This window comes from Dendrobates tinctorius, unplaced genomic scaffold, assembly GCF_039654945.1.
Source record: "Dendrobates tinctorius isolate UK_male_01 unplaced genomic scaffold, ASM3965494v1 ptg000211l, whole genome shotgun sequence".
NCBI lineage: Eukaryota > Metazoa > Chordata > Amphibia > Anura > Dendrobatidae > Dendrobates > Dendrobates tinctorius.
The window spans coordinates 16,733,893-16,749,588 of NW_027361878.1; the positions used below are offsets into that span (position 1 = coordinate 16,733,893).

Here is a 15,696-nt window from a genome sequence, read left to right on the forward strand (position 1 = left end):
CTGTGTCTGCAGTAATCTTGGATTGGCCCATCAATGCTTCCGACCCGTCTGAGATGGGACATGACCGACCAAGTGAGTTCTTGCAGATCCTTCTAAGCATACGAGTTTGATCAGAGAAGCTCATGTGAGCCACATCAGGACTCTTTATCCAGTGCGCTAGGACACATGGCCAGTTTTCCACCTCAATTAATGGTCTGCTTGTAAAGAATGTCAGCATACACTCTTCTGGTTCGGTACAATACATTATGCAATCCTGACGAGCACATACATCCACATCCTTAAGACGCGACTGGCCCGTTTTTCAATATGGCTGTCTGAACCCAGCCTATAACCTATACCACAGGGGTATTCCACCATCCCCAGAAGCACTTGTTCTGGGGGAGAATCCACAGCATGTCGTCTTTTTTTTTTTTTTTTTTTTTTACCTTTCAATGCACAATATTGAAAAAAAAAAATTAAGAATTGGGAAACCCAAGGCCGGTGCTACACCGCTACTTTGGCCACGAACCAGTCACGAGGCCAAAGTCTGCGAGGTATCGTTGCCAAATTTTAGCACAATACAAGTCAATAGGATCATATTAGATAAAACTCGCCCAAAAATCTGGCGCGGTTGGCCTTGCTTGTCGCAGTTGCGGCTTCCATATAACCCCATCGGCTTGTATTGTGCTGTGATGCAGCTGAGAACTTTTGACCGAGTGACTTATAACTAATATATCTAGCTGGTTGGCCACACACAGGAAGTTTGGCTTTTTTTTAAGGATTGCTGCAGTGTGTGGATTCCTCCCTAGCACAATTGCTTCTATGGGGCGATACTTCTGATACAGACTGTACGGAGCAGAGTACTTCGGCACGGTAGAAGACCTACAGCTCAATGCTGAGGTTCTGCAAGGACTTGTCTGCTCCTCCTCCGTGTGCCTCATTTTATACGTCACTTTTAGGCTGTGTTTACACGTTGCAGATTTTTAGTTATTTTGCCGCGTTTTTTCGCTGCGTAAACGCAAAAAATCCACGACCCATCGTATTCAATGGCATTCCGCAATGCTGTGCTAATACTGCACATTTTCCCGCGGCAGAATCGCATCGCGGAAAAATACGCAGCATGCTCATTCTTTTTGCGGAATCGCGATGATTCCGCACGCATAGGAATGCATTGTTCCGCTTACTTTCCGCATGTGGATGATGGTAAATGTGCGGATGATACCCAGGGTCTGGAGGAGAGGAGACTCTCCTTCATGCCCTGGGTACCATATCCCTGTAAAAAAAAAAAAAAAGAATTAAAATAAAAAATCGTGATATTCTCACCTTCTGGGGTCCCCCGCAGTGTTCCCGCCTGTCAGCCATGCTCCCGGCATCTTCTGGTCCCAGCGATGCCTTGCGTCTATGACCTGTGATGAGATACCGGTCTCGCGTGATGCTACGTCATCTGGAGTCATTGTCGCAAAGCATCACTGGGAACGGGACTTGCCGGGAGCATCGTGAGGATCGAGAAGGCTGCAGGGGACGCCGGAAGGTGAGAATATCACGATTTTTTTATTTTTAACATTAGATCTTCTTACTACTGATGCCGCACAGGCAGCCTCAATAGTAAAAAGTTGGTCACACTCGTCAAACACTTTGACAGGTTGGTCACACTCGTCAAACAATCAGTTTTCCAAGCGATGCTCCAGATCACTTGGAAAACGCTAGCATTCTGCAAGCTAATTACTCTTGCAAAATGCTAGTTTTTTGCGGGAATTGCCACAGAAATTTCCGCTGCAATTCCGCACGTGTGCACATAGCCTTAAACTTTCCTCCATGCACATTTGATCGTTACTAAAGAGAAAAGACAGCGGAAACTGAGAAAATTGTTGTTCTTTATGAGAAAAAAAAAAAGTGACAGGAAGCGGAGGTTTTCAGTAAACAGACACTTGCATATATATGTAAGACATTGTGTTTCCAGAAGCCACAGTCTTGTAAATCAGCCAGACAGAATAAGATTAACACTCAAGACACAAGTGAGAGACTCGTTAAGTGGGAAAAAGCTTTTGTACAAATGTGTATTAGTACCAAAAATTCAGCCAGGAGGGGGTAAAGAGTCGGGAAAGGTGACCAAAAAATGTAAGGAATAATTAAAGAGGACTTTGCACCAAAATTTTTATGTTGAACTGGACACACGATGAAATTGTGACTGCAAAGGGGAATAAAAGGCGTTCGTTTTTTTTATTTTAATTTATTTTCTATTTTGCCTGTTGCGGACATATTGACAATAAAAGTATTTGGCATTTAATGAGTTAACTTAAAACCTATTTGGCTTGACTAACCTTATCAGATAGCAAATTCTTGGCAGCACATTGTCCTGGGTAAAAACAGGATGTGCTGCCGAGAAAAATCATATATCAATGTTTTATGTGCATGGAAGTGCTGTCAGGCAAACGGGCGGCCATCAGACTGGCAGCAACAGCTTTTGTTCCTCTGCCTTTTGAGAACACATGAACGCTCAGCAGAGCTAAGCATGCATGTGTAGGGGGTGTGCCTGTGCTGGGGGAATGATCATGTACTTTGGTGTCTATAGTGCATCAGTAGACTAAAGCCCCCGTTACACACGGCGAGATCGCTAGCGATATCGCTGAAGCGACAACGATTTTGTGACGCAACAGCGCTAGCGATCCCGCTAAGTGTGACACGCGGAAACGACCGGCTCCCTGCTGCGATGTCGCTGATCGTGCGCGAACGTTCAGGATCATTTTTTGATTGCTGGCGTCACGCTGACCAGCATGCATCGCTGTGTTTGGCGCCCCTTATCAACGACGAGCGACCTCGTTGGCGACTCCGAACTCATATAGATAGCGCTGAAGGACGCCTATTCAAAGTCTGAATCGCTATTATAGACAGTGTGTGACACAGTACCAACGATCGCCGTGGTCGTTAGTGACATCGCTGATGCGTCGTTATGAAGATCGGCCTGTATGACTGCTTACTAGCGATGCACAAACGTTCTTAGCCAGATCGTATCGTTGGTGCGTCGCTATGTGTAACGGTACCCTAAGACATGACGAGCACAGGTCTACCGGCTGCAGGCAGCCATCAGTTTCCTGATAATTGTATTGGTCTGTCCCGCCGGCCGTTGCTTGTGCCTGCGAGTCAAACACCTGCGCCATCGAATTTCTCTGGGATCCCTACAAGCTGCAACTTGCGAATGATGTCACCTTGCAGTTCTGGCAACAGGATTATATTGATGTCCTTTCATATGTGGTCCCGTACTTGGAGGAAGTTTTCAGACATTCTGCTTTTCAACCCTTTATGACAAATTATATGAAAAACTGCATTTATTCCACCCGTCCTGTGGGGAAAAAGTGTTTTTTTTTCATTACTGAAACAATTATTTCTAAATACAAGTATTCATGAAGTTATGGAAAAAAAAAGTTAGTGATTCATTTTAAAGCGTATATCAGCAGCGTCCTTGCGTGCCACCACCTCTGCCAGGAAGAGGGAGGTATCACCCGGGACTCATTGCTATATCCTATATGAGTATAACAGAAATGGGAAAGGTTAGCTACAATATAAGTATAAGCAAAAATTGGAAATAAGGACCCATATTAATATCAATATCCTCTAATTATTAGGGGTACCAAAGACTTTATATTGAGGCGATTACCACCGAATAGAATAATGAATCAGAACAAAATATAACAAATTTATCTCAAGCTTTATTGCAAAAATTTATCTACACACAAAAGCTGTAAAAAAACACACAAAACCTATTAAAAAGAGCAAATAGGGCAGTGTGGATACAAAATTAATAAAGCATATTCCATAAATCCAGAATGTGAAGGCATGCACAAATATGCAATATCCATCACCATATGGAAGCTCAATACATCAAGATGAATATAATTAAAAAAAAAAAAAATCTAACAAGCTCCCAGAAATATAAAGTTTTGTTTTTTCTTTTTCAAATTTGTTTATTAACCAAGAAAGAGAAACCACATGTACATTTATGCATACACCAAAATAATACACCTGCATTTTGCCAAAATAATTGTAAGTGAATAGCAATTCACACATTAAATTTAGTTTCACAGGTGTATGAGTTATTGCTTAGATAATGGTGAACAGAAGCATTGTCAAGCTCTATATCTTTAAAAGTACATATCACAAAAGCACTGCCAATCTAATTAAACTACGACCTAACACGCTGCCTAGTACATTATATAATATGAAAAAAAATTATGTGATGCCATAAATACATCTCGATAGATTTCAACTATAACAGTCACGGTGGTACCGAGCCTCCACTCCCCGGTATAGATGAGAGGAATTCCATCTATCCCAGATTTTATCAAATTTCCCCATACAGACCCTGTTTTGATAGTGTTCTCTCATATGGGATGACAGAGTTTACCAGGTCAATCCAGGCTCTGAGAGAGGGGTTTGACCCTCCCATCCAACATAACGCCAGCGCCTTTCTAGCCAAGAAAAGTGTTTTGCATAGAAAGATCCTAACATAGTGTCCCCAATTCTCCTCATCTAGCACCCCGAATAAACAAACTTATGGACTAAGAGGAACAGGAATTTGCACTAAGCATGTTAGCAGTGATGTTACTTCAGACCAGTATGAAAGGACAATGGGGCATCCCCACACCATATGTACAAAGTTTGCTTCCATTATATGACGCCTCAAACATTCCGAGGATTGGAGACGACCCATCCTGAAAAGTTGCGATGGAGTTAGATATGACTGGTGTAAGATATATAATTGAGTCATTCTATTATTGATAGATGGAGATACTTTAGTTGGCGATTCAAGAATCTCCTCCCAATCCACAGCCTGAGCATCAGGAAAAATATAAAGTTCTTTAGTCAAATAAATACAGTTAATGAGCCAACCGTGCAAAATGAATGCATATAGCCCCCTCACATAAGCACCTCAGCAAAAGTAGAGAATCCATCCCAACCATATGCAATTATGTATCAAACCCCACTGCCCAGTGCTCCGACGCACGTTTCAAGTGTAGCTTCGTCAGGGGGTCATCTGTACACAAAAATTGGTCTGACTTTCATCCAGAAACGTTGGATGATGTAATTTTATTTTTCCCCACTTGTCATCCATGAACAATACATTGGTTCTTTTTTTTACAACAGCTATTAATCATTTACAGGACTGTAATGTATTTACAATAATCGAATACTGCGCTGTGGCTCCATATGGTATCCAATATTTTTTTTTTTTTTTTTTTTTTTTTTATATAGATAGTATGTTTTTTTTTTTTTTTTTTGGTTTTATGCAAGAAACTAGTGCACACTAGTGTGTGTGTGTGTGTGTGTGTGTATATATATAATATATACTTATTAGATATTTTTTATTTTTTCACACTCCGCTTTGGTCCGTGAGAAAAAAAAAATCTGCATTGCCTCATTGTGTTCCATTTTGTGTGAACACCAAACTAAAATATGGCTACAGAGTGCTGCCTACTATACCATACATGGTTTTGCCCACCTGTAATCTAGCCCTATTTGTCACTTGTGCAAGCCAAAATAATAGATCACATTCTAATTAATGGATGGCGGCATTAATACGTGAATGTCTTATTACATCACAGTTATTTTCATTTAAATACTGTTTCTGGTAAGTTTAGTTGTCACAATGTAACCGGCAATACTCTCTTTTATAAGCGTCACTCTGAGATATTGGTGGACCCCCACCATCCTGTTAACGATATCCTTCTATATAATCTTTCTATTTCCTTCTGTGCAGACTGTGCCCAGCAGATGATAATTGCAGCCTGTGGACCGTTCACCACATCGGACACCATCACTTATGATGCCCTAAAGGATCTGGTGGATGTTATTAATAGAGACCGTCCAGATGTCTGCATTCTGGTGAGCTCCGAGGACGGGCCACAAAGCCGGAAATTAAATATACCCCCCCATGTGACTCTGACATCTTGCATGTTTCTGTCTTTACAGCTCGGACCCTTTTTGGATTCAAAACATCAACAGGTTGAGGTAAAATCTTCACTGTCATACATATACTTAATGGAATCCATCACAGGCCGCTCTAGTGGTCTGCATCAGAATTGAAAACTGTGCTGTCCATGATGTCACAAAATCACTGATATGTGATTGCCTGCAGCAGCTAGGTGAGAAGTGTGTTCTCTTTACCGCTGCAGCCATTCACAGGCTTTAGCTATTCTGTGATATCCGGACAGGGCTGTCATGGCTTCCGAAGCCGACGACGGGAGCAGCCTGCGATGGATCCAGAGAGGTGACTAGAGGCCATTCACTATCGGACGGCCCATGCCTATAAAGAACATGTCAAATTCTGTGGCGCTAAACAGATTTTTAAATCAATTACATACAGTAAAATTTAGTTTTTAGACTGTTTAGCTGGATGCAAGTCACTGCTGAAAATAACTCTGCCCAGATAAGCCTTCATCACCCTGGAGAACCCATCATGGAGCAGCTTTGAACGCTAATATCTGGAGCAGCTGGCACTTGCGGGGACTTGTCGTCATCTTGGGTTTCTGCAGAGACTGGAAGCGTGACAGTAGACTATACGCACTGAACCGTTCTTCCTTATATTTCCCCTTTTCAGAACTTGCAGCTGACGGTGACGTTCGAAGAAGTGTTTAAATCTTGCTTGAAAATGATCATCGAAGGCACGAGGCAGTAAGTGAGGCTGCAAGTCGGATGCTCTGTATATGAAGACGTTAAAGGGAACCTGTCACGTTGTTCATGGTCCCCAAACCACTGGCATCGATGATCAGATCCTGGCTGCACCATTGTATATTATTCTGAAACACTCCGGTATTTCAGAGTAAATATACATTAAAGATCTGGGGGCCAGAGCCTAAGCTAGTCTAGCGCCGCTGCAGGTGAGTTAACAGGTGTCTCACAAAGTGAAGACACCTGTCAATCATCTTTAGCAGCGCTGGGAAAAGCCGGCCGGGGCGGTGCCAGATCTGTGCATTACACTTTCTGTATTTTCACCATAGACCACACAGTCTGTAAGAATCATCCGTAACTGTTCTCATTTGTGGCCATATATTAATCGTTTTCTGTTAAATTCTGCTTCACACATTTCTTCAGATCTGGTTCCCATTTGGTGTTTGTCCCCTCCATCAGAGATGTTCACCACGATCCTGTCTATCCCCAGCCTCCGTTTAGCTGCTATGAAGCTGCCAAGGAAGATAAACAGGTAATCCCTATCCGATTGTATTAACAAGTTTCAATAAAGTAAAATTGAATTGTGCCAAACATACCTTTTTTTATTTTTAGAGAAAAAGAAAATTGTAATTTTATGCTGTTAGTAAGTGGAAGGGGTTAAGGTCCTTAGTCCCACTAAATGTAACAGTTGGGGCACATTCTGTCGGCCGTATAAATTGGGCTGAGATCGGAACGCAGTGCGCGGACTGGCCGGCAGCTCTACCTACCAGCGTGTGACAGCTGCATTAGTAATATATCATGCTGTCACACTTGGGAGAGCCGCCTGCCAGTCCGTACACTGCGTTCCGATCTCAGTTCGATTTATGCGACTGGAATGTGCCCTAACTGTGACATTTAGTTTGGCACCGTTTGGTAGAAACAACTTAAAGAATAACATTTCTCCCACATAAATCAAGGCCTCCTATAGCTCCACTTGTGAAAAAAGATTAATAAAAAAAGTCCCAGCTTCTGTAATGTGGGTTTTGGACCACAATTCCTTTATTTTTTGAAGCCATTAAGTGTAATATTGAAGCCTAGACTCCTAATATTATTTGATGTGTCTTGGCGCTACTTTTGACTAACGTTGAACACGTTCTCACGCTTGCTGCTATCGTGGTCTCTGCTGCCGATTCTTACGGAAATGTATGATTTTTAGACGAGAGCAGACAAACCACGAAGCAAGAAGCACATGTCATGTCGTCGGAAAAGGATGTCGTATCTGTGTCATATCTCCTGTATAATACTAACCTCAGGCGGCAAGGAGTGATGCAGCGGGGCTTCCTCTGGTTACACTTGTGTTCGTTAGATTTTAACACTAATTGCGAACGTCAAAGATTTTTTTAATCTGGTTTCTTTCATTTTTGTTTTTCTCCCCAGAGAGTACACTTTGTGGCAGACCCTTGTACCTTATCTGTCAATGGTGTAGCCGTGGGATTTACATCCACAGACTTACTCTTTCACATGGGTGCGGAGGAGATCAGCAGGTACTAGCTCAGCAGATCACTTCACCCAACTATCTCCCTAGATTCCTTCTTTCCAATACTTGTTGTCTACAGAAGTACAGACATTAATTACAGACATGATAGTACCTCCTACGGCGCAGTTTATTTCTGGTAAATTAGGGTTCTGCTTGGACGTCTGGTCGATAATTTAGGGGTTGGAATTCATCATAGGCTTTGGACTTTAAAAGGCTTTGCACAGTTGCGCAGAAAAAAAAAAAAAAGTACAACCCTTTTCTAGTTTCCCTTGAAGATGTCCTTTTTTTTTTTTTTTTATTTTTTTTTTTTTGGAGAAAGTAGGGCTGCAGCTTGGAGAGGGGTTGTGGTTGATCATGGCAGAGGGAGTTAATATATTTACACCATGAATTATAGTGGTGATATCCGCCAGTTCGGGAAAAAAGGCATCTGTGTACTTCAGAAGTCTTGTTACCAAACACAAAAATTGAGCTTGGTTTGAGTTGGTATACATGCAGCACATAAACGCATGTTCACATTGGCCATAAAGCATACAAAACCTACAAAAGACAAAAACCCTGCTGTAACTGAATAAATAAAAAAAGCAAAAGTGAATTTAAATAACACAGAGTTCTTGGTAATACAGAGTTCTTGTTTTTGTGTCTTGTGATCAAGCCTGACGCATGAAATGCTTTAGCGCGCATGTTCAGCTATAGATGGTGACGTGATATGTATTTAGGATATAATGTAAAAGATGACTTCCATTAATGGGTAAGCTAAAGGATTGAGAAGACCAAAATTGCCTTATAGAGGTGCCAATGGTGGCAGGCCACGCAGCTGCTATGTGGCCCGTGAGCCAGGGGGCCCAGTATCAGCACTGGGCTCCTTGCATGTCCATTGCACAACCAACTATATCAGCTGTTGAAAGCAATGATGAGCGATGGGAGAGTCAGCTGACATTCACTCTCGGCATCTGATGTCGGCACGGTGCGCGTGATGGCATCACTATGACTATGTATGACTAGGGGAGTCCATTATACTTTATGGAGAACTTTGGGGAGTGCATCATACTGTATGGAGGACTATGGGGAGTGGATTATACTGTATGGAGGACTATGGGGAGTGCATTATACTGTATGGAGGACTATGGGGAGTGGATTATACTGTATGGAGGACTATGGGGAGTGCATTATATTGTATGGAGGACTATGGGGAGTGAATCATACTGTATGGAGGACTATGGGGAGTGTATTATACTGTATGGAGGACTATGGGGAGTGGATTATACTGTATGGAGGACTATGGGGAGTGGATTATACTGTATGGAGGACTATGGGGAGTGGATTATACTGTATGGAGGACTATGGGGAGTGCATCATACTGTATGGAGGACTATGGGGAGTGGATTATAATGTATGGAGGACTATGGGGAGTGGATTATACTGTATGGAGGACTATGGGGAGTGCATTATACTGTATGGAGGACTATGGGGAGTGCATTATACTGTATGGAGGACTATGGGGAGTGTAGTATACTGTATGGAGGACTATGGGGAGTGTAGTATACTGTATGGAGGACTATGGGGAGAGTAGTATACTGTATGGAGGACTATGGGGAGAGTAGTATACTGTATGGAGGACTATGGGGAGTGCAGTATACTGTATGGAGGACTATGGGAGTGCATTATACTGTATGGAGGACTATGGGAGTGCATTATACTGTATGGAGGACTATGGGAGTGCATTATACTGTGTGGAGGACTATGGGAGTGCATTATACTGTATGGAGGACTATGGAGAGTGCATTTAGAATGTATGGAGGACTATGGGGAGTGCAGTATACCATGTGGAGGACTATGGGGAGTGCAGTATACCATAAGCAAGCAATTATACAGTGTGAAGGTTTATGTTGAGTCCATCACAATGTGTGGGCCATTATACAGTGTGGTTAGGTGTGCGGCCATAATACTGTATACCGACCCATTATACTGCATGGAGCTGTGTGAGGGTCACAGTTGGGAGATCATGCTGTGTTGGGGTCACCATACTTTTCCGGAGGGGTACAGTAGGGCCATCATACTGTGCATGTAGAGTGTACTGTGGAAGAATTTACTGTGTGGCGATCATACTTTGGGGGGCACTTTTGTTGGCATACTTCATGGGTGCAATAAAAGGGGAATCTGGGGCTTCAGTAGGAGGAAAATTACTTTGTAAGGACTACAAAGTTGTGAGAAATGCTAATTTATTTTTTTGTTGGGGGAATTAAAACTTTTGCTATAGGGCCCCATGATTTCTGTGTACGCCCCTGGCTAGTGGTGCTCTTTATCCTGCTGTATGGTGATGGTGCCTCTGTATGTAGGGTTATCATTCCTAAAAACCAAAGAACATGTCTGGTGTTTATTGTACAAATCATTCTGCAGATAAAGGACATCTTATGGCTTAGCTTCATGATTAATTTTAAGGATCATTCATTAGGAATATTTTAATTTTTCTCTTATAATTGCAGTGGTTCTGGAGCGCCAGACAGATTTAGCCGAATTCTCAAGCATATCCTGACTCAGCGGAGGTGAGTGGATAGTTGGAAAAGCAATTTGATCAGCTTTAGTAGACAGAACAGAAATTAGGTAGATGTGAGCCTTTGGGGCGCTCTACCACATCTGCTGCCTTTTTTTTAATAAATTTGCATTTAACCCCTTTCCGACGTTACACCCACGTCAGACTTCCCGTTTGGTGCGGAATCCGGCACTGAGCCCTCTCCTTTACGGGCACATGACAGCTGATCTATTCAGCTGACATGTGCCCACAACAGCTGCGGGTGGAATGGCGATCCAACCGCAGCTGTTAACTAGTTAAATGCCGCTGTCAGTTGCTGACAAGTGGCATTTAACTTGCGCTTACTGGAAGCGCGTCCTTTATCCCGACCCTCGGTGACCCCGTCACATGATCGCTGGTCCCCAACGAGTCCGCATGACAACCAGAGGTCTCCAGCAGACCTCTATGGTTGTCATAACCGGATTGTTGTCAGTGGTCGGCACTCATAGCAAGTAAGCAATTTTTCTACATACAGGCGATCTTATCGCCTGTATTTAGCAGAGCCGATCGGATTATGGCAGCTTCTAGTCTACCATGGAAACTATTGAAGCATGAAAAAAGTAAGAGAGAAATTATTTTTTTTTAAATATTAAAATAAAAAAAATAACAAGTTCAAATCACAAGTACAAATTTGCCCCATTCAAAATAAAAGAATAAAAAAAATAAAATCAAATATACACATTTGGTATCGCCGCGTTCAGAATCGCCCGATCTATCAATATAAAAAAAAAGGAACCTGATCTCTAAACGGCTTAACAAGAACAAAATTTCAAAACATCAGAATTATGTTTTTCGTCACCGCTACATAGCAATAACGGGTGATCGATCACATCTGCACCAAAATGGTATCATTAAAAACGTCAGCTCGGCACGCAAAAAATAAGCCCTCACCCAACCCGAGATCATGAAAATGGAGGCGCTGCGGGTCTCGGAAAATGGCACCATTTTTTTTTTAACAAACTGTGGATTTTTTTTTCCACCACTTAAATAGAAAAAGAACCTAGACGTGTTTGGTGTCTATGAACTCGTAATGACCTGGAGAATCTTAATGGCAGGTCAGTTTTACTATTTAGTGAAAATGGTAAAAAAAAAAAAAAAAAACTGTTGAATTGCACATTTTTTTTTTTTTTTTTTTTTTTTTGCAATTTCACCTCACTTGGAATTTTTTTCCCGTTTTCCAGTACATAATCTGGTAACACCAATGGGGTCGTTCAAAAGTACAACTCTACACGCAAAAAACAAGCCCTAACACGGCCCTATTTACCAAAAAAATAAACAAGGTATGGCTCTGGGAAGAAGGGGAGCAAAAAACGAAAACGCAAAAATTGAAATACCCCTGGTCGCTAAGGGGTTAATAAGTAATCAAAAAAGAGCCACCCTGCAGCTAGCGAAGCAGATACTGCATGGCTGCAGTGTGGATCGCAGGCTCCCTTATTGCTGACAATGTTTGTTTTTCAGCTACTATCCTTTGTACCCACCACATGAGGAGATTAATATTGACTATGAAGCGCACTATAACTATGGCATAATGCCCGTCACTCCGGACGTCTTTATTATACCGTCAGAGCTCCGATTTTTCATCAAGGTTAGTTGACACACATTAGGTTTACGTTCTTATATGTTTAAAGAAACAAGCTAAATCTCCACTGTATTTGTGCACTCGGAGCCAGACTGCGTCCATCTGTTAAGAGAAATAGTGCCGGAGCCACCTGCTATTCACAGGCAACGTGTCTGACTCATAAAGTGGTCCAAACACGTGCAGGATGCTGCAAATGTATTTATGTGCCGTGTGTACCTGACGTCTGATAAGAAAGTGGCTCATGGGCTAACGTTGGTCCATGTCTGAAAATACTTGCCTAAGGCCAAATTTGCACACTTTTTTCATTTGGATGCAAAGACTAAAGCCCCCGTTACACACTGCGATATCGCTAGCAATATCGCTGTAAAGTCACCAATTTTGTGACGTAGCAGCGATATTGCTAGCGATATCGCTGCATGTGATACTTACCGGCTCCCTCTCTGATTATCGCTGATCGCGCGAGAACGTCCTGGACCATTTCTCATTGGGCGCTTCCTGTGGTGCCGACGAGCGACGCGTGGACGTCAGGATCGCCGCGTCTGACAGGTAAGTAGCGACCCCCGACCCCAGCGATGTCGCTGGTGAGATCTGCCTGTGTGGCAGCTCACTAGCGACCACTTAGCGATGCACCAGCGATCCATATCGTTGTCGGGATCGCTGGTGCATCGTGGAGTGCAGCATATTGGTGGAAAGCAGTTGGGGTACCGTTACACATATGTAACGGTACCCTAACTGCTTTCCACCAATATGCTGCACTCCATTTTGCCTGTTTGTTCAGATGCCTTCTTGTAATGATTGAAATCAGACGCTGCATGGATGGTAGGCATCTGTTGCTTTCCTTTTTTTTGTGCAAGACCCATTTACTCGAATTATGGGGGTTTGATACGCAAATCAGACATGAAAATGCTTGTGTACCAAAAAGGGGGGGTGTGTGTTACATCCGTGAAAAGGGAAAAACAAAAAAGCTGAATTCACGTTTTATTTTTGTATATCTATTCTGACTCCCATTTAAAGGGTTAATCCAGGTTAGACCCCCCCACCTTTCATCTACTTAATTAGTGTAATGCTGTTCAGATCCCTGCTGTGTATTTCAGCCCTGATCAGGGTCTCTGGCTGTGGAGGACTCCTCCAGTCCTGCATTACACAGACAGCCCATTGTTAGGATTAGAGGCTGTGAAATGCTGATCAGCGGGGGTCCGAGCAGGGGAGACCTTTGTGATCCACTTGGCAGACGGGTCCCCTGTTGTTGGGGATTAACCAAAGGACAGACCCACTTTGGGTATAATGGGAAGTCACACTTCACCAATCATGTACATACATTTAGATCTGTAATCTTATTCCTGAAAGTCCCAGCAGTGTAATCTGAAGACAATTGTTTCCGACCCTTATAAAGCCCCCAATACATATAGATAGCCATCAACCGAATGATGGTTCAGCCAAACATTCAGCTGGCAACTATCTTTCCCATTCATAGGAGCGCTCCTGTGTTCTCTGAGATAGTCGCTCCAAGACTTGCAGCATATAAGCTCCGTAGTCAGAAATCAGACACTCGGGTGTCTTCACTCCCCCGACAATCCATTGTCTGGGGCTCCCATATTCATTAGACTATCTGCTGAACTGGTCGTTATTAGCGGGCTTGTCTGTCATTAATGTGTATTGGGGGGGGAGGGCTTAAGCTCCATTCACACACAAAGTGTTCTTTGCTGAACGCTACTTTGAGGATTCTGTCGTAATTCTCTCAACGGAACCCCAATGGCGCAATCCACTTGAATGGAGCCGACAGTCGCCGTGTGCACAGGGTGGCCTTTGTCCTGGCAGCTGCATGATTGAGGGTGTAAAAATCCTCAGGACAGAATAATGTCTGATCGCTGGGGGTCCCACTGATGACTTTTTGAGGACTTTTCGAGGTCCTACTTAGAAGCCTTTGGAATAAAAACATCAGAAAAAAAAATTCCCTACTTAGAACGTTGGGTGTTTCTAGATAAAACCCAGTCGATGCTGTATCTAGACTTTCTTATATTTTACAATATAACTTTCTTTTGATATTTTTCTGAATCCACCATAGGATATCTCTGGCTGCATCTGCATAAACCCTGGCCGTCTAACAAAAGGAATGGTAGGAGGAACCTACGCCCGCTTTTTGGTCAAAAGGGAGACCGATGCCACAGACGCACGGAAATCGCCTTGCACATCCGCTCAAGTTGTTAAAATTTAATGTCAGATACTTTTTTTTTTTTCCCATGATATTCAGACTTGATTACAATGGATGGAGCTGTCCGAATAATACCAGGAATAAAACGTGCGCCACCAAAAGAGTAGCGCGGGAGTGTGTGAGGTTGTGTCTGCCGCCTGTCACACCAGACCAGGTGACCATGTGTTCATAGGGGAAAGGTCCTGGTAAGACATGGGACAACCTGCATGTCATCTTCTCGTGCTGGATGGCACAGACAGGAGCTGACCACCATGGCTGATGCAAGGGAAAAGAAGAGCAACTAAGAATATGGCGGCTGCAATCTGATCGTTGCTTTGGCCTCCCTTTTTGCATTAGTTTTGATAAATCTCCTGTATTGTCAGGGTGTTGTATATTAAAACGTCTTGAAGAAAAGTGGTCATTATTGGTCATAACGCCGAGAAATCGTCCTTTGTTTTCTATAGGGCATCGGACATTTATGGCAAATCTTAAGCATGTGCCCTCATTGTCTTCTAGATGGAGGGTATGTCCCGGCTGCATCAACCTGCTAGATGAAAGTCCCATCACTGTAGATATGGCAGAGATGGATGATCGGCCCTAAAGGCTTTCTGATAAGGGCCATCCATGCTTGGAGATAGATAGAGAGAGATAGATAGAGAGAGAGAGATATATATATATATATATATATATATATATATATATATATATATATCTTCTCTTCCACTCTGGAGTTGAGGAATCGGGCTCTGATTGGTGTCTTCTCCATTCATTGTCTATGGGACTGGCAGAAATAGCAGAGCTCTGTCGTTGGCTTTCAGTCCCACAGAGAATGAATGGAGTTCACTTCTGCTTATGTCAGAGGAGGGTGGTGATGGCGCAGTGCCTAATTCCTGGGTTCCAGTGCGCTGCTATTCGTGATCAGAGGGAAGGGTCTCGGTGGCCTGACCTCCAGCAAAATCAGCAAGTTGTACCCCATCCTATGGATGGAGAATAACACCAGAGAGAAAGCATTTTACCCTTACGATAAACATCTAAATATTAGGATCGCACAGCCATTCCTAAATTTTTGTTTTCCCTTCCGAACAAGTAGGTACACCAGCTTCATCAGGTCTGCAACCCATTTAATATTGTAGGCAGAGAGCCTATTGCAATCTGTTCACTGACCTGCCTTACTATTGAGGCTTATGGACATACAC

At 42.9% G+C, this 15,696-nt stretch overlaps 1 protein-coding gene across 3 annotated transcripts in view; it reads left to right on the forward strand.

Annotated features, from left to right (window-relative positions):
* POLA2 (DNA polymerase alpha 2, accessory subunit) overlaps positions 1–15,696 on the forward strand; it is a 117,912-nt gene that overhangs the window by 90,450 nt on the left and 11,766 nt on the right. For 2 of the 3 annotated variants that reach the window (XM_073554517.1, XM_073554516.1), the window contains exons 12-19: positions 5,735–5,859; positions 5,947–5,985; positions 6,575–6,648; positions 7,069–7,177; positions 8,062–8,168; positions 10,645–10,704; positions 12,189–12,315; positions 14,375–14,914. In XM_073554517.1, the coding sequence (XP_073410618.1) occupies positions 5,735–5,859; positions 5,947–5,985; positions 6,575–6,648; positions 7,069–7,177; positions 8,062–8,168; positions 10,645–10,704; positions 12,189–12,315; positions 14,375–14,524 (791 nt within the window). In that variant the 3' untranslated portion in view covers positions 14,525–14,914. Of the gene's footprint in view, positions 1–5,734; positions 5,860–5,946; positions 5,986–6,574; positions 6,649–7,068; positions 7,178–8,061; positions 8,169–10,644; positions 10,705–12,188; positions 12,316–14,374; positions 14,915–15,696 lie in introns of those variants that run through there. The other variant, XM_073554518.1, reaches the window with a different exon arrangement.